The sequence below is a fragment of the Gigantopelta aegis genome, chromosome 13 (genome assembly GCF_016097555.1).
Source record: "Gigantopelta aegis isolate Gae_Host chromosome 13, Gae_host_genome, whole genome shotgun sequence".
Lineage (NCBI taxonomy): Eukaryota > Metazoa > Mollusca > Gastropoda > Neomphalida > Peltospiridae > Gigantopelta > Gigantopelta aegis.
In genome coordinates, this window is record NC_054711.1 from 38874052 (window position 1) to 38901647 (window position 27596).

The window sequence follows — 27596 nt, forward strand, 5'->3', positions numbered from 1 at the left end:
AGGGGCATAAAAAAATCTAATCATTGAAAATAATTTGACACTGTCTAACAAGTGAGTAGTTTGTGATTGTTCATCAGTTACGATTCTTTGCAGGTCTAAATAATCGCTTTCCTGTTTGTTTCAGAGTACTTTCCACCCAGACAATCAAGAGTAGACGCACACTCGACGTCTGATCGTCCCTGGATTTCTCCAGCATACCAAGAGTAAGTCGGTTTAGACAGGTTATGATTAGACCTCGAGGGCGGATCTAGGGGCTTGGTCCCAAGGGGCAAGCCCCCCTGAACTTTTTTTTTGTGACAGTTATAATTTTATTATATGTTAATTTTCATCCCCCTCCAAACCTTCCCCAAAGTTCCCTTTGCATTCCGCCTCATCTCCCTTCCCCCACCCCCAAATGGATTTTCTGGATCCGCCACTGAGACCCTGCACATTCAGCTAATGTTACCTTTAATATCTATTCAATATTCGTTTAAATGACTTTTCGTGGCTCTACTAAGTCTGGGGTGTGTGAACAGTAGGAGCACCGCCTTGGGTCCGCGCCTGATGATCCAGTTTCACCTTCACTGCTATTACATCAGTTACTAATTAATGCAGAACTCAAACGTAAGAACATAATAAATGAATAACTCCTGTATTTCCGTCATCATCCGGACATCGTTCATTTGCGTAATGAAAAACATTTTGTTTTAAATTTAAATTAAAGCTACACTCTCTATATTTTTATTATTTAACAATTTTATAATAAGCCATCTATATTATTTTTCTTACTGTTGCACAGTATGCACGTACACACTATTCTCCGATGTCCATTGGCTATACTCTACATGAGACAGTCTACGTCACATAAATTGCGTCACTTTATACTTTGGCTAACCTCTACAATAGCACTTTGTTTTCTCAGAGGCGGATGGGGGGGGGGGGGGTCAGGTTATGATTAGACCCAGAGGCGGATCTAGGCGGGTGGGCCTAGGGGCTCGGGCCCACCTAAATTTTATGACAGTTATAATTTTATTATAGATTAATTTTTACCCCCTCCAAAACTCCCCCAAATTTCCCTTGGCATTCGGCCTCATGTCATTGAGCCCCTCCACCCCCCCCCCCCCCCAAAATGGAGTTTCTGGATCCGCCACTGTTTCTGTCCCAGCCAGTACATCACGACTGCTAGATCAAAGTCCGTGGTATTTACTAGCGCATATCAAAGATCCTTTAAATTGCTTTACCGTTAGGAGCGTTAGCGGGTTTCCTCTTTCTTTCTATCGACCAAAATGTCCAAAATAACCGTATGTTAAGCACCAAATAGCAGCAGTTTACGGCAACACACCACCATTAATTTTGTCGTGTCGTTATTTGTTATAGTCCGGTTTAGGAAACAGTTGCTCTTTAAAGGGACATTCCCGAGTTTCCGATTAATAAAATACTTCTACGATTAAACTTACATATTAAATATATTTTCTTGTTTAGAATATCAGTGTCTGTATATTCAGTGTGTTTCTGGTCGTCTTAATATTTGTAAGAAGCCCAAACTGGATTTTGTCTTCAAATAATTTCGTACGTACGAAAAAATCTTTTTTAAGACATAAAATGAAATTTAAACTAGTACAAATATTAAAACGATCAGAAACACGTTTAATATACAGCCACTAATATTTTATGCAGAAAAATATATTTGATATGTAATTACAGTCGTCAAAAAGTCTCTGTTAGTCAATAACATCTTTAAAATTGCAGCAAACTCTGGAATGTCCCTTTAAATTTTTTTTCTAAAATGTCTTTTCAAAAAAATATTTCTTCTATGATTACAAGAAGGTTGACCTCTGTTGTATTTAAATAATCCATTGGTGCGAACTTACTTATTACATTTAGTACTGATAACAACTGTGCGAGTGGTATACTGTCATTTGTATAACAACAACATGAGGCGTTGCTCTGACATGAAGGTAGCTAACTTTAAAAAACCCGTGGTTAATCTGTGTTGAATTTTGGCAAGGTAGTTGTCAAGGGACAGTATTCCATAAAAACTAGTAGTCACGTGGACCTTGTTGTAGTGTTTACAGAATATATTCTGACACAGAAATTGTATTTAAAATTACATGGAGTAATTAATGGTTGTGTGCAACCTTAAAAAGTGCTGATGTAAACATTATACTGATTACTTTTATTTCGGGGTAAACAGGCGTTGCACTTAAAGACTCAAAGACATAAAAGTGCTGATTAGAAAAGTATGTTACGGTGTGGACATTTATCATGCCAAATCGACCCAACAAATGAATAATTGAGTGACACTGACTGTCAAATAAAAGTAGTCTCTTCATACTACCACATGGCACCATGGTAACAAAACCTGACTGATCATCACACGGCGACAATTCATCATAGGAAATATGAAAACGCTCAAATACAATGAATGAATGAATGTTTAACGACACCCCAGCACGAAAAATATATCGGCTATTGGGTGTCAAACTATGGTAATGCAAACAAATAAAGTGATGATCAACATCAATACAAAAATTATAGATTTAAATAAAAACACAGTGTAAAGAACTGTGCAAAAACACAAATATCACAGATAGATACTGACATTTACTCAAAATTTAAATTTTGTGCTGTATTGGCCATTCTCAAAGAGAATGTTACACCCCTGCACCACGGTGAGGTTACAGCACGCGCAGGGGCTCAAATAAATTTTTAAAAAAATATGAGAAAAAAGGAGTTCAAACTCACCATTGGCATAGATGTATATTTGCACTTTCTTACACGTTGGTGAGAATATCATTCGTTATTTTTTATAACACATACTGCTAACACATACATGTGTGATAATTTAAAGACATACGACTGGTTGCTCCTAGGTGATCATCAATGCCATACCATGCAAAAAAGAAATAAGAAGAAAGATCGAAATGGATCACTCAGTGACGTCAAGTTAACCTGAAATAAAGTTGTCTGTGACGTACACGTTAACTATAAGCGCTAGTGCTGTAAATTGGTTTTAGCTGAAAAAGGCGGTTAAATTTATTTTAAAACTTTTTTTTTTTTTTTTTTTTAGTATATGTAAGAAATAGAATACTACATTCGTGTCTGTTAGATACAGTTTTTCTTACAACTCGTCTTTTATCCGTTATGCTAGGTTCGTAATTTGGGCGTTGGGGAAATTACAACGCAGCTAACTTTAGGTTGGCCTACTTTCTGCTGACAGTTGGTAGTCTGAGCCTAGCATTAGATACGTTATAAAACAATTCGTAAGACAAATGGTCACTCATACAGTATTCTATGTCTGTAAATATTATTTTGTTATAAATGCGTGGGTTGATCCAAATGATACGTATTAACGGCCTTTATCGTTCAAGAGAAGGGCAGAAATATGTGCCCGGCTTTAATCGGTAACGGGGACGGGACGTATCCCAGTGGTAAAGCGCTCGCTCGATGCGCGATCGGTCTAGGATCGATCCACGTCGGTGGGCCCATTGGGCTATTTTCCGTTCCAGCCAGTGATCCACAACTTATTAATCATCAGCTATTGGATGTCAAACAATTGGTCATTTTTACATATATCTTTCAGAGGAAACCCGCTAAAAAAAAATTGTTAGTAGCAAGGGATTTTTTTTATATACACTATTCCACAGACAGGTAAAAAAAACCCCACATACCACGGCTTTTGGTATAGCAGTCGTGGTGCACTGACTGGAACGAGAAGTAGCCTTATACCTACCCATTGAGCCCGTAAGAACTCGCTCTGGGTTGGAACCTGTTCCGGGCTGCGAACCCAGTACCACTGCGCCACCGAGGCCGGTGGTCTTCTACCAATTAGCTATTAGTATTATCCTACCGGTATATCACATGATGTGTGGCGTCATCTTAAGTGGGATGGATTTAGCTCGGCCGGTTGAGTGCTCGCTTGAGGTGCTTGAATTGCAGGATCGAACCACCTTGGTGGATCCATTCCAATCATTGGGATTTTTTTTCCTTGTAACCAGTGCACCACAACTGGACAAAGGCCGTGGTATGTGTTTTTCTATCTGTGGGAAATTGCATATAAAAGTGTTAGAATTATCAAATGCTTGACTTCCAATAGCCAAAGTACCGGCCTCGGTGGCGTCGTGGCAGGCCATCGGTCTGGTAGGTACTGGGTTCGGATCCCAGTCGAGGCATGGGATTTTTAATCGAGATACCGACTCCAAACCCTGAGTGAGTGCTCCGCAAGGCTCAATGGGTAGGTGTAAACCACTTGCACCGACCAGTGATCCATAACTGGTTCAACAAAGGCCATGGTTTGTGCTATCCTGCCTGTGGGAAGCGCAAATAAAAGATCCCTTGCTGCCTGTCGTAAAAAGAGTAGCCTATGTGGCGACAGCGGGTTTCCTCTAAAAACAGTGTCAGAATGACCATATGTTTGACGTAAAAAATCAATGTGCTCTAGCGGCGTCGTTAAATAAAACAAACTTTACTTTTTTTCCAATAGCCAATGATAAATTAATCAATGTGCTCCAGTAAATAAAAGAAACCTTTTGTTTTCATTTTAAGCGTTACCGTAAATACTCTGATATACGATGTTTTCCAGGTGGTACAAGAGGGCGACGGGATACAGTGTGTCAGAAAGACGCCAGAGTGCATTCAGCTCAATCTGGAAACATTACGCTTCCGTTCTACACGGGGTAAGTTCTTCGTCAGATATACCAGGGGCGGGTACTGTTGTTTTAAAGGGGTGGGGTACACGACCACGTGGGGCGGAACGTACAGCGCACGCCTGGTGGGCTGTTGGTCTGGGATCGATCCCTGTCAGTGGGCCCATTGGGTTATTTCTCGTTCCAGCCAGTGCACCATGACTGCTATATCAAAGGCCGTGGTATGTGCTATCCAGTCTGTGGGATGGTGTATATAAAAGATCCCGTGGTACTAACGGAAGAATGTAGCGGGTTTCCTTTCTGAGACTATATTTGTAAAAATTACTAAATGTTTCACATCCAATAGCCGATGATTAATAAATAAATGTGCTCTAGTGGTGTCGTTAAACAAAATAAACTTTCATTAGATATACCAGGGGCGGTTACTGTTGTTTCAAAGGGGTGGGATACACGCCAACGCTCACCAGTGTGTGTATGTGTTTGCATGTATGGATATTTGAAGATTTGGAGGATGGATGTATGGATGGAGGGACGGATAGACGGATATACGGACAAACGTATAGACGGACAGATGGGTAGACGGACAGGCAGATATACGGACAGATGGGTAGACGGAGAAACGGATAGACGGACAGACGGACAGTTGGACGGACAGACAGATAGACAGACAGACGGAGAAACTGACAGACGGGTAAACAGACAGATAGACGAATAGACGGGGAAACGGATATACGGATAGATGGACAGACGGACAGATGGATAGACGGACAGACGGAGAAACGGATAGAGGGACCGATGGACAGATGGATAGACGGATAGACGGACAGACAGATAGACGGACAGACGGATAGACGGACGAATAAGGTTGATATTAATTCTTTCTTTTTTTCAATTGTTAATTTTCAGATTAATACAATTTACCAAAGCCTTGAATCTCACCGAATATTTATTGGTATCAAGCTAGTTGATATTCAAGTCGTCGGGGTAAGTTATTCATTATACACCATTTATGCTGTCTGATATGTAGATCTAATTACCGTAGAACCTCTTATATAGGCGGTATTGTATAACAGTTCTTGTCCGTGAAGCGAATTCCTTTCAATATTCTTCAAGTAAGCTTGGTGCTTGAGTGTTCGTTTGAGACGCATATATCGTAGCAGGAGCGGATCAAGGATTTTTGTATGGGGGGGCGGGGTGAGGTTACATGCAATCACTTAAAAGGAAGTCGTATATCAGCGGGACACAATAAATTGGCCGTTACTGGGTTATTTAGATTAAGAATTAAAAAAAAAAAAAATGTTTAGAAAATGTTATGTAATTCTCGACAAAACCCCTAATACCCGCCCCATAATGTTTTGTACTGAACCACATAGCAAGACACCCCTTCGCTCTCCCTAGGGTGTTACGTTGAACGGCCCCGTGTTATTTACTGTTATATATACTGAATAACAAATTTAACGCAAATAGTTTTTGTCTTATTCAATTAAAAATTATTCAGATTGAATCTCTTTCTTATTATTTTATTAATGTATTTATTATTTATTTTTTGTGTTTTTTGGTGGGTTTTTTTTGTATCTAGTAAAATTATCAATGTGAATATTTTAAGTCCATTTTGACAATCTATTAACCCAATTCATTTTATCATGGAAAATACAAATATATACATGTACACGTACATGTATAATAAAATATTCGTATTTCTTTTGTATTCAGTATAAGTACAGTTAATAAAAATCGCAATAAAAAAGTATTTAGCAGTGAGTAAATTAAACGAGGGTAGTTTGAAAAGATAACTTAAACATGTAGGTACTGTTTTCTGTCAAAATCGCAATTTTCACCAGGTAGAGTATTTTTTCACAAATTGCTCATTACGCAAACCAGGCAATCTGCAACATGCGACTGACCGTCGGTGGGCCCATTGGGCTATTTCTCGTTCCGACCAGTGCACCACGACTGGTATATCAAAAGCCGTGGTATGTGCTATTCTGTCTGTGAGATGGTGCATATTAAAGACCTCTTGCTACTGATGGAAGCATGTAGCGGGTTTCCTATACGTCACCAAATGTTTGACATCCAATAGCCGATGATTAATAAATCAGTGTGCTCTAGCGATGTTGTTAAACAAAACAAACTCTTTTTTTTTTTTTTTTTTTTTTTTTTTTCAAAATCTGTTTCTCAGTTATATAACAAACAAAATATTCTCTTTTCGTTCTTCCACAGCCCGAAGCCATATGGAAGTCTTCATATTCTTATACACGAAGAGGAAAAGCCAAAAACGTCATAGCGTCCGAAGTGGCGCTGGACAATTTTTACCGCTGGTGCCAAAAGCAGACATCTTTACCGTCTTTTGACCACGCCCTGCTTATAACGGGGTGAATACAGACTCGTGTATTTTATATTTCTAGGAATGTACTCATAAGCGTACGAGGTGCGTCGGGCATAATTGCCTCTTAGTATTGGAGAAAAAACTCAAATTCGGGCAAAAGTGATAGAGATATATGGGGAAAATTTGCTAATCTGAGACCTTTTCACAATGGTGGGGGGTTGGTGGGGGGGGGGGGGGGTCGAGGCGTAGCCCAGTGGTAAAGCGCTTGCTTAATGCGCGGTCGGTTTGGGATCGATCCCCGGCAGTGGGCCCATTGTGCTATTTCTCTCCAGCCAGTGCACCACGACTGGTACATCAAAGGCCGTGGTATGTGCTATCCTGTCTATGGGATGGTGCATATAAAAGATCCCTTGCTGCTAATCGAAAAGAGTAGCCATAAAGTGGCGACAGCGGGTTTCCTCCCTCAATATCTGTGTGGTCCTTAACCATATGTCCGACGTCATATAACCGTCAATAAAAGGGGCGGGACGTAGCCCAGTGGTAAAGCGCTCGCTTGATGCGCGGTCGGTTTGGGATCGATCGCCGGCGGTGGGCCCATTGGGCTATTTCTCGTTCCAGCCAGTGCACCACGACTTGTATATCAAAGGCCGTGGTATGTCTGTCTGTGGGATGGTGCATATAAAAGATCCCTTTCTGCATTAGGAACAATGTAGCGGGTTTCCACTGATGACTACGTGTCAGAATTACCAAATGTTTGACATCCAATAGCCAGTGATTAATTAATCAATGTACTCTCCAGTGGTGTCGTTAAACAAAACAAACTTCTTCTTTCATAAATAAAATGTGTTGAGTGTGTCGTTAAATAAAACATTTCCGTTTTCACAATGTGTATTACCATCAATTCCACCCTCATAATTAGTTGTAATCCATGTAAAAATGCACAGTGATTCGTTTGCAACCTTATATAGCTGTTTAGCAGTAATACTAATGTAAATAAATGTTCTTATGCATATTCGGGCATTTTCGCTTAATTCAGGAAAAAGCCCGCCTGCCCCACTACAAAAATATGCGAGCCTGTTCACCTATAAATTTACTTACCTGTTTGAGCACCGTCCAGATTTTTGGCAGCGGGATTTTCTTCAGTTGGTAGAGTGCTCCTCTGAGGGATCTTTGGTTTTAGGGTCGAATCCCTTCTGTGAACCCATTCTGTAACTGGACTTTTAACCTAAGTTAGCGATTGTAACTTAGGACATCGATAAAAAGCGTGTCACGTGAAGACAAATTACGTGAATGGTTTTTTTAAGAAGCGTGTCACGTGAAGACAAATTATGTGAATGATGTTTTTAAAAAAAGCAGGAAAAAAAAGCGTGTGACATGAAGACAAAGTACGTGAATGATGGGGTTTTTTTTTTTTTTAAAGCGTGTCACGTGAAGACAAATTACGTAAATGATGGGTTTTTTAAAGCGTGTAACGTGAAGACAAATTACGTGAATCATGTTTTTTTTTTTTAAAAGCGTGTAACGTGAAGACAAATTACGTGAATGATGTTTTTTGAAATGGTTACAGTAAAAAAATAAATATACTTGATATATCAGTATTATTGTAACAGCTGAATACGAACTTTATGGGATTATTCATGTGTTTGTGTGTGTGTGTGTGTGTGTGTGTGTGTGTGTGTGTACAGGGCCATAGCTAGCATCGGGGCAAGGGGGGCAGTTGCCCCCCCCCCTCCCCGAAAAAGATTCGGAAAGCATTATAGAAACTTAAAGAAAGGAGTTTTAGACTATTAACTATTCAGTTGCCCCCCCCCCCCCAAACAAAAAATCCTAGCTACAGCCAATATATATATATATATATATATATGTTTGTATGCCAATACACAAATTAAAATATTGTTTACAAATATGAAGAAAAAATTAAGATATAATTCTGTTATGTTAATGCTGTTTTAATCTGTGTTATATTTTCGCTTTCCAGATATGATCTCATGCAAAATGGAGACACAACAAAATCAGGTATGCAATGTACATGTGTAGTTTGAAAACGAAAGCTTGTCATTGAATTATAGCAAATAATTCAAATTCGTGCTTTTAGAACTCAAAGATTTTAATAATTTGTTTTCGTTCAAACAACACTATCACAAAATGTTGCAATAAAGTTAGCATAACGATAATTGAAAAAAAAAAAGGCAGACCCATAGGAATCGGGGTGAGAGAGCAGGTGGCGTAGTTCCCCCCCCCCCCCCCCTTCCCAACTTGAGAACACAAATGTGCTGATTTTTGTCCGATGTATTTATCCCCACTAGAGACTGTTCCCCGCACCTTCCCCCTCTTAAACCACACACACTTAAAGTTCCACACAACCATTAATTACTCCATGAAGTTCAATACAATGTTTTGTTTATGTCAGAATATATTCTGTGAAAAAAAACTTTCGAGAGAGTCAAGTGACTACTAATTTTAGGGAGTTCTCTGAACTGACAAGTACTGTGTAAAAAAAAATCAACATAGGTCGACCACGAAATATTTCATTCAGCCACCGTCATGTAAGAGTATCGCCTTGTGTCACTGTTATGCAAGTGGCACCATACCACTTGCACGGCTCTACTAGCCTACATTATAACAAGTTACTTCAAACCAACGGGTTTCTTAAAAATACCACAGAGGTCAACCTACTTGTAATCATCAAAGAAAGATTTCAAAAGGCCCATCAGAAGTTTGTAACGGTTTGTTGTTGTTGTTGTTTGTTGTTTTATAATGAGGAACTATTTCCTAAACTGGACTATATTAAAGGTACATTCCCGAGTTTGCTGCATCGTAAGATTTTCCGACTAATAAAATATGCCTACGATTAAACTTACATATTAAATATATTTTCTTGTTTAGAATATCAGTGTCTGTATATTCAATGTGTTCCTGATCGTCTTAATATTTATAAGAAGCCTAAACTGGATTTTGTCTTCAAATAATATCGTACGTACGAAAAAATAAATGTTTTTAGGCAATAAAATGAAATTTAACCTAGTACAAATATCAACGATCAGAAACATGTTTAATATACAGCTACTAATATTTTATGCAGAAAGATATATTTGATATGTAATTACAGTCGTCAAAAGGTCTCTGTTAGTCGATAACATCTTTAAAATTGCAACAAACTCGGGAATGTCCCTTTAACCTGCTATAGCAAGTAACGACACGACAAATGGTCGGGTGCTTCCATTATTTCTACGGGTATGAAAAATATATCCATATATGAATTAATCATCTGCTTTTCCTTTTCTATTTATTTCAGGTAGAGCCTATCTCGGAACGATATGCACGGCGGAAAGTGTCTCGATAGTCGAAAACGATTTCAGCTCAGAAATTATACAAATATCAGCTCATGAACTAGGACATAGGTAACACAAGCTAACGTGATTTTAACAGAATATTAGAAAAACTCCACAAAACTGAATATTTTCTTCTTTTTCTTGTTCTTTTTAATAAAACAAATATGGGTTATTATTTTTTTTCTAACTCTAATGAATGCTGCACGACTGGTATATAAAATTTTGTGAAATAACCGTAGATTAAAATAAGGTGTCAAAACAACAAGGATAGCAGTTCAAAATTAAGGGCATGCGTTGTGTGTGCGTGTGTATGTGTGTGTGTGTGTGTGTGTGTGTGTGTGAGAGAGAGAGAGAGAGGGAGAGAGAGAGAGGAGAGAGAGAGAGAGAGAGAGAGAGAGAGAGAGAGAGAGAGAGAGAGAGAGAGAGAGAGAGGTGTGTGTGTGAGTGTGTAAGAGAGAGGTGTGTGTGTGTGTGTAAGAGGTGTGTGTGTGTGTGTGTGTGTGTGTGTGTTTGTTTGTGTGTGTGTGTGTGAGAGAGAGAGAGAGAGAGTGTGTGTGTATATGTGTGTGAAAGAGGGTGTGTGTGTGAGTGTATGTGCGTGTGTGTGAGTGTGTGTGTGTGTAACAGAGAAGTGTGTGTGTGTATGTATGTTTGTGTGTATTTATGTGTGTGTGTATGTGTGTGTGTGGTTTGTGTGTGGTGTTTGTGGTGTGTGTGTGTGTCTGTGTGAGTGTGGCTGTGTGTGTGGCTGTGTCTGTATGTGTGTGTATGTGCGTGTGTGTGTCTATGTGTGTGTGTCTGACTGTCTATGTGTGTGTGTTTGCGTGTATGTGTGGTGGGGGGGGGTGTGTGAATGTGTGTGTGTGTGTGTGTGTGTGTGTGTTAGGGGTACACAAATAGAACATAACGGCTCTGGGTATATATCAGTCGCTGGATTCTTGTTAACCAAGCCCTCCACGTTTGCCTTATTAACAACTAGCATCCTCGATTACTATGTCAAACCTTGACCTTGACCTTTCAGTCTGGGAGCTAAGCACGATGGGGAGTTTAACCGCTGTCATGACGTAGACGGCTTTTTAATGGCGTCCGTTCAGGAGATCAACTCAACCAATCGCTGGAGCTTTTCGTCGTGTTCCGTGGAATATATACAAACCAAGCTGTATTATCTAAAAAGGTATCACGTGACGAACTATTATTTATCTCCATTTGTTAAATTACGTTATAATTACGATGTTAAGCGTTAGAGCCTTTGGTAGTCGTGTGTGCGTGCGTGCGTGTGCGTGCGTGCGTGTGTGTGTGTGTGTGTGTTCCATTGAATATATTTATACAAACCAAGCTGTATTATCTAAAAAGGTATCACGTGACGAACTATTATTCCAGCAACATTTGTTAAATTACGCAACAAAATTACGTTACGAATACGTTACAGTAGGTTAAATCATGATAAATTACGTTATAAAATATTGCACGTGAGCCAAATTGTATCATAATTTTTCATGCTGACTAAATTACGTTATGAATTGGCCAAATTAACATACATGTAACACAGTAATCAGTTTCGCTAGTATTAATTTCATTACACGTTTTTGCTTGCCAAATTAAGATATATGTACTTCAGTAACCAGTTTCGCTAGTATTAATTTCATTAGACGGCGAGGCTTTGTCATCTTGGTCATTACCGTGGAGCAGCCAATCATATGCATGCCATATGCATTTAAATCGACGTACCTCATGTTGAATATCATCGTGTTAAAACTACACATTAACAGTGTTCACTCCAGTAGGCCTGCAAGAAAGCTCGTAAGATAAAATAAGTATGTAACTGTCACTAATGTACTATTCTCTGTAGCTTCATACTATTAGTAATAGTGTTGCTGTTACAGAAAGGGAAATAACTGTCTCCAGAGGACTGATCACACGATATCGAGTTCACCAATCGGAGGAGGAGGCGGCGGCTACATGTCACTGGGTCAGCTCTACACCCCGGATGAACACTGTCAGCTCATAGAGGGGAAGGACTCATATTTTTGCAGGGTGTGTATGCGTGTGTTGGTGAATCTATATGTTTGTAACGGGCGGGACGTAGCCCAGTGGTAAAGCACTCGCCAGATGCGCGGTCTCAATCTAAGATCGATCCCCATCGGTGGGCCAATAGGGTTATTGTATCATCTCAGCCAGTGCAACACGACTGGTATATCAAAGGCCGTGTTATGTACTATCCTGTTTGTGGGATCATGCATACGAAAGATCCCTTGGAGCAAATCGTAAATAGTAACCCATTGCGTGGCAACAGCAGGTTTTCTCTGTGTGGTCCTTAATTATATGTCACCATTACATATGACCGTAGTGCCTCCTTGGTGCAATGTTTTAAGATGTTATCGACTAATAAAATATTTCTACGATTAAATTTACATATTAAATATATTTTCTTGTTTAGAATATTAGTGGCTGTATATTAAACGTGTTTCCGATCGTTCTAATATTTGTACTAGGTTAATTTTTAATTTATTTTCTAAAAAATATTTTAGTTTGGGCTTCTTACAAATATTAAGACGACCAGAAACACATTGAATATACAGACGCTGATACTCTAAACAAGAAAATATATTTAATATGTGAGTTTAATCGTAGAAATATTTTATTAGTCAGAAACATCTTACAATGCAGCAAACTCGGGAATGTCCCTTTAAATAAAACATTCCTTTCGGACTGTGTAATGTGGCTGAATGGAAGTGCTATGGGTAGTGGGATCAATTGCCCTCGATGGACGCTGATTCCTGATGGACAGCTGATGTCCTCTGTATAAGTGAAAGTGAATATAAAAGAGCACTTCCTCATTGAAGCACTAGTACTCCACAGCTGCACCTAAACAAATGTCCACCCAATGATTGTTATGGTAATGTACTGTCGAAGTATAAGAGAAAGTGCATATAAAAGAGCACTTCCTCTTGTTTTGGTTGAAGCAGCCTACATGTGGTAGTGGCGGGTTTTCTTCCCGTCTTTCCACTGACATAGCCAAGAATTTATTAGGAGCACCTAAACAAATGTCCCACCCTAGTGAGTCCTTTTAGGATTGTTAATATGTAATGTGGAGGCAAAACGAAGTGACTAAGAAAGCATGTCCCCATGCCCCTTAGTTATGCCATTGTCTCTCTCCCTCCCTCTTTTACTTGCTCTCTCTCTCTCTCCCTCCCTCTTTTACTTGCTCTCTCTCTCTCTCTCTTCTCTGCTCTCTCTCTCTCTCTCTCTCTCTCTCTCTCTCTCTCTCTCTCCTTCTCTCCGTCCTTCTCTCTTCTCTGTCCTTCTCTCTCTCTCTCTCTTTCTCTGTCTCTCTCTCTCTCTCTCTCTCTCCTCTCTCTCCTCCTCTCTCTCTCTCTCTATTTCCCTTCCTCTTTTACTTGCTCTCTCTCTCTCTCTCTCTCTCTCTCTCTCTCTCTCTCTCTCTCTCTCTCTCTCTCCTTCTCTCCGTCCTTCTCTCTATCTTCTCTGTCCTCTCTCTCTTTCTTTCTCTCTCTCTCTCTCTCTCTCTCTCTCTCTCTCTCTCTCTCTCTCTCTCTCTCTCTCTCCTTCTCGCTTGCTTTCTCTTTCTCCTTCTGTTGCTTCTCGTTCCAGCCAGTGCTCCACAACTGATGTAACAAAGGCCGTGGTATGTACTATCCTGTCTGTGGGATGGTGCATATAAAAAATCCCTTGCTGCTAATCGAAAAGAGTAGCCCATGAAGTGGCGACAGCGGGTTTCCTCTCTCAATATCTGTGTGGTCCTTAACCATATGTCAGAAGCCATATAACCGTAAATAAAATGTGTTGAGTGCGTCGTTTCCTTCCTTCCTTCTGTCGCTCGCTATTTCTCTCCCTCCGTGTTCTCTCTCTCTCTCTCCTAAACCACCATGGATTTTATTCGAATATAATCTCCAAAATGTCCACAACAATTTAATATTTAAAATGTGTTCCTCCACGTCTGTATAAATATGCTATTTTTAGATTTATTTGACCCCCACCCCTTTCAGACATAATCTCCAAATGAAAAGTTGACTGTATATGTATGCCGAGTTTGTCATGTCTTCTACAAGGCCAGTGGGAATGTGTGTGTGGGGGGGGGGGGAGAGAACGTGCCCCCCCCCCATTTGTGAGCCTTTATATTTGCTATTGTAACCAAAATCTGATATAGAGTTTGTATCCGATCCGTCAGTGACCCCCCCCCCCCCTCCCCTAACTCCCAAAGTCGTTCCTACGGACCTGTGTACTACATTTACTTATCTTCATTTTTTTTCACCGTTACATAACGTGATTCCCTTTTATTCTGAGTTTGTTGTGTTTTAGGATTTCTACTCGAATGCCGCGGACTACAGCCATATTTGTTTCAACATGTGGTGTCACGTGGCAGACTACAAGAGAAACATCTGTAACAATTACGAAGGGTCGGACGGTTACATCTGCGGTAACAAGAAGGTACCATGCCATTGTTATCACAAGAATCATCAAATCGGAATGACAAAACCGTGTACCGCGATCAGAATCGTACCTCGACACAAGGCAGAGTCGAAAGGATGTTTTCTCGGCAAAGTCGTGATTGTTTTCGTAATCCACTACCAGGTGCCCGTCATTGGGAGGACCTCCAAACAGCTGATTTACATTCAAAACACCAGTTTGAGTTTTGCGACAACAATTAGAAATAAAAGAAATATCCAAAGATATCAAATCCGTTTTATACCTCGATCTACATGTATGCATACACACTGGCCTCCAAACTAAGCTGTATGATAAAAGGGATAGCGTCAACTTCCCAACAGTCAATGTTCCCTTTTTATCGAGCAATAATATACCAATATACCTTCTGCTCCAGGTTTTGGTGTCTACATATTACAATTTCTAAGATACCCTAGGGCATGCTGATTGTGTGCAGATCTCAAACAATGCTATATCATTCTATCACAGAAATTGTTCCATCTTGGTTGTGATGTCCAGCGACGTGTCAGGGCATTTAAAACATTTTATGGTAGACATTTATAGGCTATATCCAGGCCGGTAGGAACAATACCTGCCCCACCCCCACCCCCACCCCTCTCGCGCGCCCCTGTTCCGATGGGCCTAGTGCCTAATTCACAAAGATCTCTTAGGCTCTGCTAGACAACAAAGCATCTTCTTTGCAAGTCTTTTAGCATTGCACTGCAAGATCGCAAAGTTGTGAGAGTTTAGTGAATTAGGCCCCACATATCTACTAAATACGATGCATCACTGACCAAAATAATGGCTGATGCTATTCCATATTTTAAACTTGTTCATACTTTTTCATCTCTTTAGTGAAACTTTTGCTCATTTACTTTGTTCATCGTTTTAGATGAAGTGATAGACTTGACGACTGTGGTGGAAATACTCATGACGTGTACCAGCGGTGGGGCAGGATATGCCCACCTTTCGCGAACACCTAATATAATAACTGTTTTGATGGTGATTCATGAGTGCATGTCATCACTGCTATATTTATTCGAATGAGTTCTGTCCTGTGCTAGTTTTGATTTATTAAACTAGTCTATATGTGGCAGTCCTCTTTGTGATGATGCAGGAAGGATATATTGTCCAGAGTGGATGTCCTCCTAAAATATAGACGATACACTAGATAGAAACTCACTGCATTATGCAGAGTAACGGTTTTGATTATGGATAACGGTTATGTGGTTCATGTGTCCAAATGGGCGGGACGTAGCCCAGTGGTATAGCGCTTGCTCGATGTGCGGTCGGTCTGGGATCGATCCCCGTTGGTGGGCCCATTGGGCTATTTCTCATTCCAGTCAGTGCACCACGACTGGTATATCAAAGGCCGTGGTATGTACTACCCTGTCTGTGGGATGGTGCATATAAAAGATCCCTTGCTGCTAATCGAAAAGAGTAGCCCATGAAGTGGCGACAGCGGGTTTTCTTTCTCATTATCTGTGTGGTCTATAACCATGTGTTCGACGCCATATAACCGTAGATAAAATGTGTTGAGTGCGTCGTTAAATAAAACATTTCTTTCTTTCATGTGTCCAATTAACAGTTTTTAAACACTAAAATTACATATTAATTTCGTTTTGTTTTATTTGTTTGAGAATATCACTGTATCTAATAAGTTGCTGGTCATTTTAATGTTTGTAGTAGTTCAAACCTGGAGTTCAGGCAGTACGTATGATTTGCCTTTACCGTAGTTTGACACCAATAGGTGATGTAGTTTTCATACTAAGTGTTGTTAAACATCTATTCTATTCTATTCTTCTTCTATTCTATTCTATTCTATTCTATTCTATTCTATTCTATTCTATTCATACGTATGACATTATTGGGAAGTAAAATCCACTTCGGAATGTTTTCTTTCAAACAGATTTGCAGAAAGGGCGCATGCGTGTTTGACAAGGACGTTCCCGCTGTCTTAGGTAAGTTAAAGTGGTTATTAATAAATAATAATGCGTTCTTTAAAACTATCTAACTTTAAAAATAAAATAAAACACGTTTGACTTGTATAGTGCATGCTTCCTCGGGAATAATGAAATCCAATATGGTGTCAGGATGTAAAACAGAATAATAAGAAAGATAAAGCTGAGATTTGTTTCGTTTAACGACACGTAACACGTATTTTCCCCGGGAAAACATGACTCCACCCCCTAAATTCTTTGATCGCCACAGACCGGCCTCGGTGGCGCAGTGGTTAAGCCATCGGACTACATGCTGGTAGGTACAGGGTTCGCAGCCCGGTACCGGCTCCAACCCAGAGCCAGTTCTTAAGGACTCAATGGGTAGGTGTAAGGCCACTACACCCTCTTCTCTCTCACTAACCACTAACCAACTAACAACTCGGTGGCACAGTGGTTAAGCCAACGGACTACAGGCTGGTAGGTACAGGGTTCGCAGCCCGGTACCGGCTCCAACCCAGAGCGAGTTCTTAAGGACTCAATGGGTAGGTGTAAGGCCACTACACCCTCTTCTCTCTCACTAACCACTAACCAACTAACAACTAACCCACTGTTCTGGACAGACAACCCAGTTAGCTGAGGTGTGTACCCAGGACAGCGTGCTTGAACCTTAATTGGATATGAGCACGAAAATACGTTGAAATGAATGCATGAATAGTCGCCTCAGTCTAGATACACCCTAGCTCGAGTGCCCTGTTTATATGTTGGATTCGATCCCCACCCCACCCCACCCCCACCTCCACTCCCCCCAACTAAAATTCTTGACACACATGCCTGAACGTTTTATGATGTATTTTCAATGCAGATATAAACCCTCCCATACCCGGTCCTCCTTTAAGTAGTACATAATTGTTAAACGGCCCATTTTTTTTTTTGTAATTGAGAAATATAATTTTAAATACACACTAAACATATTTCGTGTTTTTTTATTTTATTTCGTACAGATTTCTGCCCGCAAGGTGATCAGCCAGGAATCATATGGAACAATTATACCTGCGCAGAACTGGTGCGCCATGAACCGGAAATGTGCTATGACAGAAATACACGCGTTCGCTGCTGTCAGTCATGTTATTCCATCAATACGCAAGTTCAAGGTCAGAGTCGCACTGTGCAGCCCTGTTAACTGTTAAAAATTCCATTTCCATATATATTGTGCCATAGTTCACTATTTATACACTAGTTTGTAATGAATAGCTGAAATTTAATAAAATCTAGAAATAATAATAATCTAACTCGAGATTATCAAAATTGAAATTTTCCTGCCGCTGGGCGTAAACAGTGGTTTCCCCAAGAATGCTTGGCTACAATTAACATGTAGCCTACACCAAGACGTGAACGTCACGGCGTAGACATCATGTAGTAATATTAGGTTATAATTTTCAGATATTAAGAACGGCAACAGGTTTTGTCTCTCACTCTCTGGATCAAGTGTCAGAATAGCCGCCTTTTTTTATGCCTAATAGCCATAAATTGAAAATGCTAGGTGTCGTTAATTTGTTTGTTTGTTTTTTTTTTTTTTTTGTTTTTTTTAAATTTATTATTATTATTATTTTTAATGATAGCTAAACGTTCAACCTTGGTTGAGAGTACATACTGGAAAAGATTTACATAATCCGGATTTTCGTTTATATCCTGGATTAGTTTACGGCACCACTAGAGCACGAATTTATTAATCATCGGCTATTGGATGTCAAACATTTAGTAATTTTGACATATAGCCTCAGATAGGACACCCGCTACATTTTTCCATTAGTAGCAAGGGATCTTTTATATGAACCATCCCACAGACAGGACAGCACATGCCACGGCCTTTGACACTCACGAGAAATAGCCCAATAGGTCCACAGATGGGGATCATCCCTAGACCGACCGCGAATTAAGGAGAACGCTTTACCACTGGGTTTCTTTCTAGTTTATGAACAAGTACCGTCACTGAATGCAGCTTTCAAATCTGTTAAAATGTCCACTGAGTTCTGTTTAGTGTAGGTTGAGATTTGTTAAACACTTCTTGGGAGTGGCAGTCCTCCTAAATACGATGGAGATTGGCGTCAGACGATTCGCCTTCCAAATGAGCAGATCCATATGATCAGTTGAGGGGTGCAACCAGGTCCATATGAACGATATCTGAAGTATGTGTATATGTGGGGGGAGGGGGGGAGTTGAAGACACAACCTGTAGTTGAAGGTAGTACTAAGCCAAGTAACTTCCGGCTGGGTCAAAATTCGAGGTGCACCCAACTTTTGATAGAGAAGTTAACACCACAAGTCCTGTGATTGATGATAAATGTGAGTGTGTTGGTTGTAAAAAGAAATAGTTTCATCTGGGAAAAAAATGCATGCAATTTTATTTCAACTAGTCCCACTGTGTCAAGTAGCCCTGTGCTTGACACATGTATGGGGTACCTGTAAATGAAAGTACTCGAATTTTGTGCGGAACTAGGGTAGTCATAGGCGCTGCCCGTTATCTCAGAAATGAGCAGCTTGACCCCTTTAAGGCTGAGGGGTGGTAGTATTTATATCCGTGGCATTTATGTCGATTGATACGCTGCAGGTAGGAGTTTTAGCCACATATGTTACTATTGTCGTCTACTTTTTTTTTTTAATTGTGATTTGGTAGTATACACCCTGAAGGAGCACAATTCCTAGTACTGGAAGGCACAAGTCAGGCATTTGTGCTCTGTTTCTCTCTCTCTCTCTCTCTCTCTCTCTCTCTCTCTCTCTCTCTCTCTCTCTCTCTCTCTCTCTCTCTCTCTCTCTCTCTCTTTCACACCAGATCAAAGATATTTAACGATGTTTGATCTGCTGGATTTTGTTAAACAAAACATTTAAATATTTCGTATTTATCAGAATCTCGTACTTGGAGATCTACAACGAGTCAATGTTTGACCTGCTCGCGACACTAGATTGTGTTGAACAAAACATTTAAATATTTTGTATTTATCAGAATCTCGTACTTGGAGATCTACAACGAGTCAATGTTTGACCTGCTCGCGACACTAGATTGTGTTGAACAAAACATTTAAATATTTTGTATTTATCAGAATCTCGTACTTGGAGATCTACAACGAGTCAATGTTTGACCTACATGCTCGCCACTCTTTGTGTGTGTGTGTGTGTGTGTGTGTGTGTGTGTGTGTGTGTGTGTGTGTGTACAGCTGCCTCTGGCCCCAAGTTCCTACAAGTAATACCCTCGAACAACAACAACAACAACCTGCTTCATGCGCATATGCAGTAGATTGAATATATCTTCCTGAAGAGTGGCAGTCCTCTTATAAGCGAATAACACCTGGCACTGATGCATAAGAGTGTGTGCAAGTGTGCCAGCTTCGATTGTTTAATGTCACATTACAGGATATTTATTGTTCTTCAAGATTGTTGACAAAACATCTCTTGGACTCCTCTTTCTGCAGAGATACTAGCTTGATATTTATTTATTTATTTATTTATTTTTCTTCAGGCTGTGAATATGGAGACAGGAGTTCCTGGTGCAGGACGGATCTGGTGATTCCAACCGGTTGCTATAGCAACGAGCAGCTGTGCTGTGAAACGTGTAGCAAGTTAAAGGACCTTGCCAACCCAAGTGAGATGCTATTAATTTATCGGGGGCGAAGCGTGGTCTTAACCTGGGTGGGTGGGGGTTCGAACATGAACCAAGTGGACCCTTTGGCTTTCGTCTACATTTTAACCTGGACACCGATATGAATAGCCCAATACTGCACTGTAAAGGGGGTGGGGGTCGTTCGGGCCTCGAGCTCCCCCCCCCCCCCAGCCAACGCCCCTGTTTGTAATTACATGTACAGTGAAACCTCTCAAAACCAGGACCCTGCATAAACCGGAATTCCCCCAACCGGACATTTGTCACGGTCCTTTTTTTAAACATCGATACAGAACTTAACCTCTCTAAACACGATACCTCTAAAAAACCGGACATTTTACTTGGTCCCGAGGGTGTCCGGTTTAGAGGGGTTTCACTGTACCTCTTAATACCGGACATTTTATTGGTCCCGAGGGTGTCCGGTTTAGAAGGGTTTCACTGTATAATGAACTAAACTGTCCTGAGTTTTCTGATACATTAACCCTTTATGATGTCTACATTTATATATTACCGTAAATCCTGGCAGAGAAACATAGGCTTCTATTGTTTTCCGCGTCGCTCCTAGATCAGGCCTCTTTTCAAGTCAGGGCTCTATACATTTTTTTTTTTTTTTTCATGCAAGCTTTTCTAACATAGCCTTGTTGTGACATCTTCTAACGTAGGCTTGCACACCTAGCTTCTTCTTTCCTGTTATTCTCACTGTGTTTTTACATTAGCTTTTGACATCAGGCAACGGGAGTGAGGAGCATAATGTGGCCATTAACCTGACAAAGCTACAGTAGCAGAAGTTGGCCTCTATAGAAGGCATGCTTCTATTCAAAGGCGGACCTCTATTTTATTTGTGATGCGCTGAGACCCGCCCTCTAATCGAGGCGTGGTTAAGCCATCAGTCTACAGGCTGGTAGGTACTGGGTTCGGATCCCAGTCGAGGCATGGGATTTTTAATCCAGATACCGACTCCAAACCCTGAGCGAGTGCTCCGCAAGACTCAATGGGTAGGTGTAAACCACTTGCACCGACCAGTGATCCATAACTGGTTCAACAAAGGCCATGGTTTGTGCTATCCTGCCTGTGGGAAGTGCAAATAAAAGATCCCATGCTGCCTGTCGTAAAAGAGTAGCCTTTGTGGCAACAGCAGGTTTCCTCTAAAAAACCCAGTATCAGAATGACCATATGTTTGACGTCCAATAGCCGATGATAAGATAAAAAATCAATGTGCTCTAGTGGCGTCGTTAAATAAAACAAACTTTACTTTTTTCTAATCGAGGCTGGCTTCTATTCAAGGCAAGCCTTTATTCAAGGATTTACGGTAATTACATTTTCTTGTTTAGAATTTCTAAATTGTACTTACAAACACCCTTTCTAAGTATGACTATCAGTTTTTAATTTCAAGTTATGTTCGTGCTTATATCCAATTAAAGTTCAAGCACGCTGTCCTGGGCACACACCACAGCTGTCAGGGCTGGCTGTCTGTCCAGGACTGTGGGTTAGTTGTTAGTGAGAGAGAAGAGGGTGCAGTGATCTTAATCCTATTCATTGAGTCGTTAAAACTCGCTCTGTGTTGGAGCCGGTACCGGGCTGCGAACCCTGTTCCTACCAGCCTTAAGTCTGATGGCTTAACCACGACACCACCGAGGCCGGTCTGCTATTAGTACCGCTATTTTTATTTTTTTTTTTTTTATTTTATTTTTTGCGCAGCTTGCCCGTTTGGAGACAAAAGCACGTGGTGTATGGCGTCACTAAAGCCGCCATACGAATGCTACGACAACGAAGACCTTTGTTGTGGGACCTGCCAGAAATACCGTAATTCTTCTAATATAGGTATGACGTTTACTTATTGTTATCATTTCTGAAGCTACCTTGAGTTCTCAATGTAGATCTGGGCCCGTGCTTATAAAACTTTTAAGTCCAGACTCGGTCTTTGATGACATCACACGCATACACATGGCATTGCCATTACATTAGTGTCTCAGACTCTATTCGAGTCTAGACTCTAAAGGTTTTATAAACACCAGGCCTGGAGGGAGAGGAAGGACGAAGGGGTCATCAATTGCATATACGTGTATATTTATTTATTTATATATACATGTATATTATAATATTATGACAAAAACAGTTTTGAAATGTCTTGAGAATTGTTCTCTCCACCCCACAAACTAACATTAGAGTCACATACAACCCTAAGTTCAGCTAGCGAACGTTTGGCTAACGTTCACGAACTATTTGAATGGTTCCCGACGTGGCCATTTCATTTCACGTGAAGCGCATAAACCAGTCAAGCGGACATTTTTTTGCTCAGTCTATCTGAAGACGATCCATATGAGCCATGCACTTGCAGATTCATTGGGATGCAGACAGCGACACCCCCCTCCCCACTCTTCACCTTTATTTCGATGTCCGTTGTATTCAATAAATATTGGACTGCATTCACAAACTATTTGCTATTTCATTAATAATCAGTATTTAAACAGCAATGACACATTTTATGTCTACCATTAGATAATGTAAACAATGTCATATTTTCGAAACATTTCTGTGTAAGAGGTGGTGTCATTAAATAAGAAAGGATTGTCTGTCTAACCTTGGACATTCATCGTTCTGCAGTAATATGTTTTATTAAAAGATTAATTGTACGTGTTTTATTGACAATTTAAGAATTGGGGGTAGGGGTATTATTCTCTAAGCGCGTATCAGTGTTGCCATACAGTGCCATTGCTTTGTTTCTTAAAAGTACTTGCCGGAAATGGCTGCATAAACAGAGCGCCAATTAACGGAAATAGGGAGCTAACCAAGTTTTGGAAAGACTTATATTTAATGTATGGAGATTTTAATGCCATACGAAGCATTTGAGCATGTTCGACCCTGTCACTGTATACTAGTAAGTGTTTAGTTTTTATTTGTTACCAGGGTGCGAGTACGGGGACAAGAGCACGTGGTGTCGAAATGACCTTCAACCTCCACACAACTGTTACAAGAACAGCGACCTCTGCTGTGAATCATGCGCCAAGTTCTACAACCCATCCTTCCCAGGTTTGTACTCGTCTAAAACAAAAAGGGGGCGGGATATAGCCCAGTAATAAAGCGTCTGCTTGATGCGCGGTCGGTCTAAGATTGCTCCTCGTTGGTAAGCCCATTGGGCTATTTCTCGTTCCAGCCAGTACACCATGACTGGTATATCAAAGGCCATGGTATGTGCCATCCTCTCTGTAGGATGGTGCATATAAAAGATCCTTGCTACTAATGAAAAAATGTAGCAGGTTTCCTCTCTCAGACTATATGTCAAAATTACCAAATGTTTGACATCCAATAGCCGATGATTAATAAATCAATGTTCTCTAGTGGTGTCGTTAAACAAAACAAACTTTTTTCAGGATGTGAATACGGGGACAGAAGTAAGTGGTGCACGACCACCATGGAGAAGCCATATGGATGCTACGTGAACCAGGAATTCTGTTGTGGAACCTGTGCTAAATGGTTCAATGCCTCACAAGTAGGTTAGTTATTACACTGGCAACATAACTAGCTACCGTAAAACCTGTGTTAAATGGTTCAATGCCTCACAAGTAGGTTAGTTATTACACTGGCAACATAACTAGCTACCGTAAAACCTGTGTTAAATAGGTTAGTTTTTTTACAAATATGTTAGTTATTACACTGGCAACATAACTAGCTATCGTAAACCCTTTTTTTTTCTTTTTTAAATAGGTTATTTTTTTTATTATTATTATTTTTTACAATTCTATTAACTATTACACTGGCAATATAACCAGCTACCGTAAAACCTGTGTTAAATGGTTCAATGCCTCACAAGTAGGTTAGTTATTACACTGGCAACATAACTAGCTACCGTAAAACCTGTGTTAAATAGGTTAGTTTTTCACAAATCTCTTTAGTTTTTCACAAATCTGTTAGTTATTACACTGACAACATAACTAGATGCCGTAAAACCTGTTTTAAATAGGTTAGTTTTTCACAAATCTGATTAGTTTTTTTTTTTACTAATATGTTAATTATTACACTGGCAATATAATCAGCTGCCGAAAAACTTGGCTTAAATGGTTCAATGTCTCACAAGTAGGTTAGGTATTTCACTGGCAACATAACCAGCTACTGTAAAACGTGTTAAATAGTTCAATGCCTGACAAGTACATAAGATATTACACTGGCAAGATACAACTAGCTACTGATAAATATGTGTTAAATGGTTTAATGTCACAAGTAGGTTAGTTATTATACTGGCAACATTACTGACTACCGTAAAACCTATACCAAATGATTAACTGCCTCACAAGTAGGTTAATTATTACGTTGACAACATAACTAACTACCTCACAACAATGGGCTGTTTTAGTGCACTTCCATCTATTTTAATGTACATAATTTTTATTTTCGTGTACTTCCATTGTTTGACATCATCATCATCATCATCGTCATCATCATCATCACCCACCCCAAAACAGGAATGACAAGCAAATTAGCAAGACAAATTTTACGTTCAACGTTGGCTTGATCGATAAACGAAATGTCAGAAAGCAGAAAATGATCTGTTATAGTTATTTTAGTGTTCTTTCATATCCCTTCGGTTGCATTGTATTTTTGTGCATCTTCATGGTCTTCTTTTTGGTGCTCTTCCATAGTGTATTTAGAGCCCATTCATGGCATGCTTAGGTACCATTATTCATAGACTAATTAAGTACCGTTATTGCCTATTTTTGGTGCAGTCCGTGGTATTTTTTATAGTGTATTTTGGTACACTCCCTTGGTCTGTTTTGATAAGCATACTATGAACTTTGTACATGCTTAGAAAGAGTAAACAGTGGACTACCAGCATTGATGGTTTAATCATTAGTTTTAAAGATGATAGCTAATATATAGGTGCTGGATTCATTCCCTTTTACCTGCTGCAACCACAAATAAGTCTGAATTCCGTTCTATATCGCCATCTAGTTATAGCCATGCCATCACTGGTATTTGGAAATGTCTTAAGTTGTCTCCGTGTATTTCAGGATGTGAGTATGGTGACAAACACGTGGACTGTTCTGTTATACAGTACCCTATAGGTTGCTATGACAACGAAAACCTGTGCTGCAGAACGTGCGCCATGATGAAAAACGCGGATATACCAGGTAAGGTTTGTTTGTGGGTTCCTGTGTGAGGTTTTGTGTTTTGGGCGAGATTGAGAGGGTAATATGTTTATTACCTGGTTTTTTTAAAATTGTTTCAGATGTATATCAGTCTGCATGTACGGTAACAGGTCCAGGTGATATTGTAATAGGAAAATGCACCTTTAAAACTACATGTTTGTAAAAGGTTCATTATATGTTTCAGGCTGTGAGTATGGGGACAGGTCTACGTGGTAATGTAATATAAATATGCACCTTTAAGAGTAGATGTTTTTAAATGTCCATTGTCTGTTTCAGGCTATGAGTATGGGGAAATGTCTAGTTAGTATTATGAGAAAAATATGCAGTTAACAAATATTTTTTAAAGGTTCATTATCTGTTTCTGGCTGTGAGTATGGGGACAAGTCTACGTGGTAATGTAATAAGAATATGCACCTTTAAGAGTAGATGTTTTTAAAGGTTCATTATCTGTTTCATTATGTGAGTATGGGGACAGGTGTGTGTGTGATAATGTCATAGAAATATGCACCTTTAAGATTAGATGTGTTAAAGGTTCATTCTGTTTCATGCTGAGTATGGGGATAGATCTATGTGGTAATGCAATAGGAATAAGCACCTATAAAAATATATGTTTTTTAAAGGTTTATTCTCTTTTCAGAATTTGAGTATTGATACATGTCTAAGTGGTAATGTAATAGGAATATGTACCTTTAAGACTGCATGTTTTTTTTAAAGATTCGTTCTCTGTTTCAAGCTGTGAGTATGGGGACATTTCTATGTGGTAATGTAATATGAATATGCACCTTTAAAATTATATATGTTTTTTAAAGGTTCATTATCTGTTTTAGGCTGTGAGTTCGGAGACAGATCTACCTGGTGTGAGACCGATTTAAACCCCCAGTATGATTGTCACCTGAACAAAAAACTCTGCTGTGACACCTGCAAACTTGGTGATCTGTACGGTGGGCAGAGTGGTTACTGTAAGTAATGTTTTACTTAAGCTATATCCGCCACCGGGGTGTGGGTGTGGGTGTGGGTGGGGGTGTGGGTGTGGGTGTGGGTGGGGATGTGAGACAGATTTAAACCCTAAGTATAATTGTCATCTGAACAAAAAAAAACAAAAAAACTTTCAAATTCATTGATCTGTATAAAGGGCAGAGCGGTTATAGTGATGTTTTACACTATCCAGGTCAGCCACTGGGGTGTGGGTGCGGGTGTGAGACACATTTGAACACAGTGTAATTGTCATCTGAACAAAAAACACCTTCAGACTCAGTGATGTGTATAGAGGGCAGAGTGGATATTGTAAGTGGTGATATACATAGTCAAATCTTCCACTGGGGATGGGGTGCGGATACTGCAGAGGCGGTTTAACGGAGGGACAAGGTTGCCCATCTTCCATGAAATATTCAAATGCCTTTTTTTCCTATTTTTTTCCCATCAAGATGCCCTTTTGTCGAGTTGGTCCATGTGACATTTTTCCATTTGCAGCAAAATATTTCCTAGATCCGCCCCTGTGGTGAGATAAATTTGAACCAACTGTATAAAATAAATGTCTGAGCCTCGACAAATACAGATTAACATAGAATCGGTTGATATTTTCCATATTAAAAAACACTCGTGACGAATTCTCTCTCTCTCTCTCTCTCTCTCTCTCTCTCTCTCTCTCTCTCTCTCTCTCTCTCTCTCTGTATGGTGTGTTGTACGTCTCTGTGTATGTGTGTGTGTGTGTGTCTGTATGTGTTTGTGGTGTATGCGTGTGGTGTGTGTATGTGGATATGTGTGTGTAGTGCATCTCTCTCTACCCCCACCCCTCCTCTCTCTCTCTCTCTCTCTCTCTCTCGCTCTCTCTCTTCTCTCTCTTCTCTCTCTCTCTCTCTCTCTCTCTCTCTCTCTCTCTCTCTATATATATATATATATATTACACACACACACAAACACACACACACACACATGTATATAACGAAAAATTGGTTATTGTAGTATGCTTTTCAACATTTTTTCAAGGGCAAATCCGAAAAGGGGTGAAATGGATTACAAGGGTAGAATAGCTCTCCAGTGATCCAACGATCTCGAAGGTTCAAAAGATCCCTTGTTAGAATTCTTGCCCACCCTTCCTCAAAATGCCTAGATCTGCCTTTATCCTTGATTAA

General features: G+C 40.0%; 1 protein-coding gene across 3 annotated transcripts in view; it reads left to right on the top strand.

Annotated features, from left to right (window-relative positions):
- The window catches only part of LOC121387822 (A disintegrin and metalloproteinase with thrombospondin motifs 7-like), a 33481-nt gene that overhangs the window by 3599 nt on the left and 2286 nt on the right, over positions 1–27596 (top strand). For 2 of the 3 annotated variants that reach the window (XM_041519041.1, XM_041519042.1), the window contains exons 2-18: positions 125–203; positions 4562–4655; positions 5532–5609; positions 6846–6997; positions 8930–8967; positions 10247–10352; positions 11305–11457; positions 12167–12317; positions 14604–14732; positions 16639–16690; positions 17671–17820; positions 20183–20305; positions 22019–22141; positions 23228–23350; positions 23692–23814; positions 25327–25446; positions 26292–26423. In XM_041519041.1, the coding sequence (XP_041374975.1) occupies positions 125–203; positions 4562–4655; positions 5532–5609; positions 6846–6997; positions 8930–8967; positions 10247–10352; positions 11305–11457; positions 12167–12317; positions 14604–14732; positions 16639–16690; positions 17671–17820; positions 20183–20305; positions 22019–22141; positions 23228–23350; positions 23692–23814; positions 25327–25446; positions 26292–26423 (1926 nt within the window). Of the gene's footprint in view, positions 1–124; positions 204–4561; positions 4656–5531; positions 5610–6845; positions 6998–8929; positions 8968–10246; positions 10353–11304; positions 11458–12166; positions 12318–14603; positions 14733–16638; positions 16691–17670; positions 17821–20182; positions 20306–22018; positions 22142–23227; positions 23351–23691; positions 23815–25326; positions 25447–26291; positions 26424–27596 lie in introns of those variants that run through there. The other variant, XR_005959886.1, reaches the window with a different exon arrangement.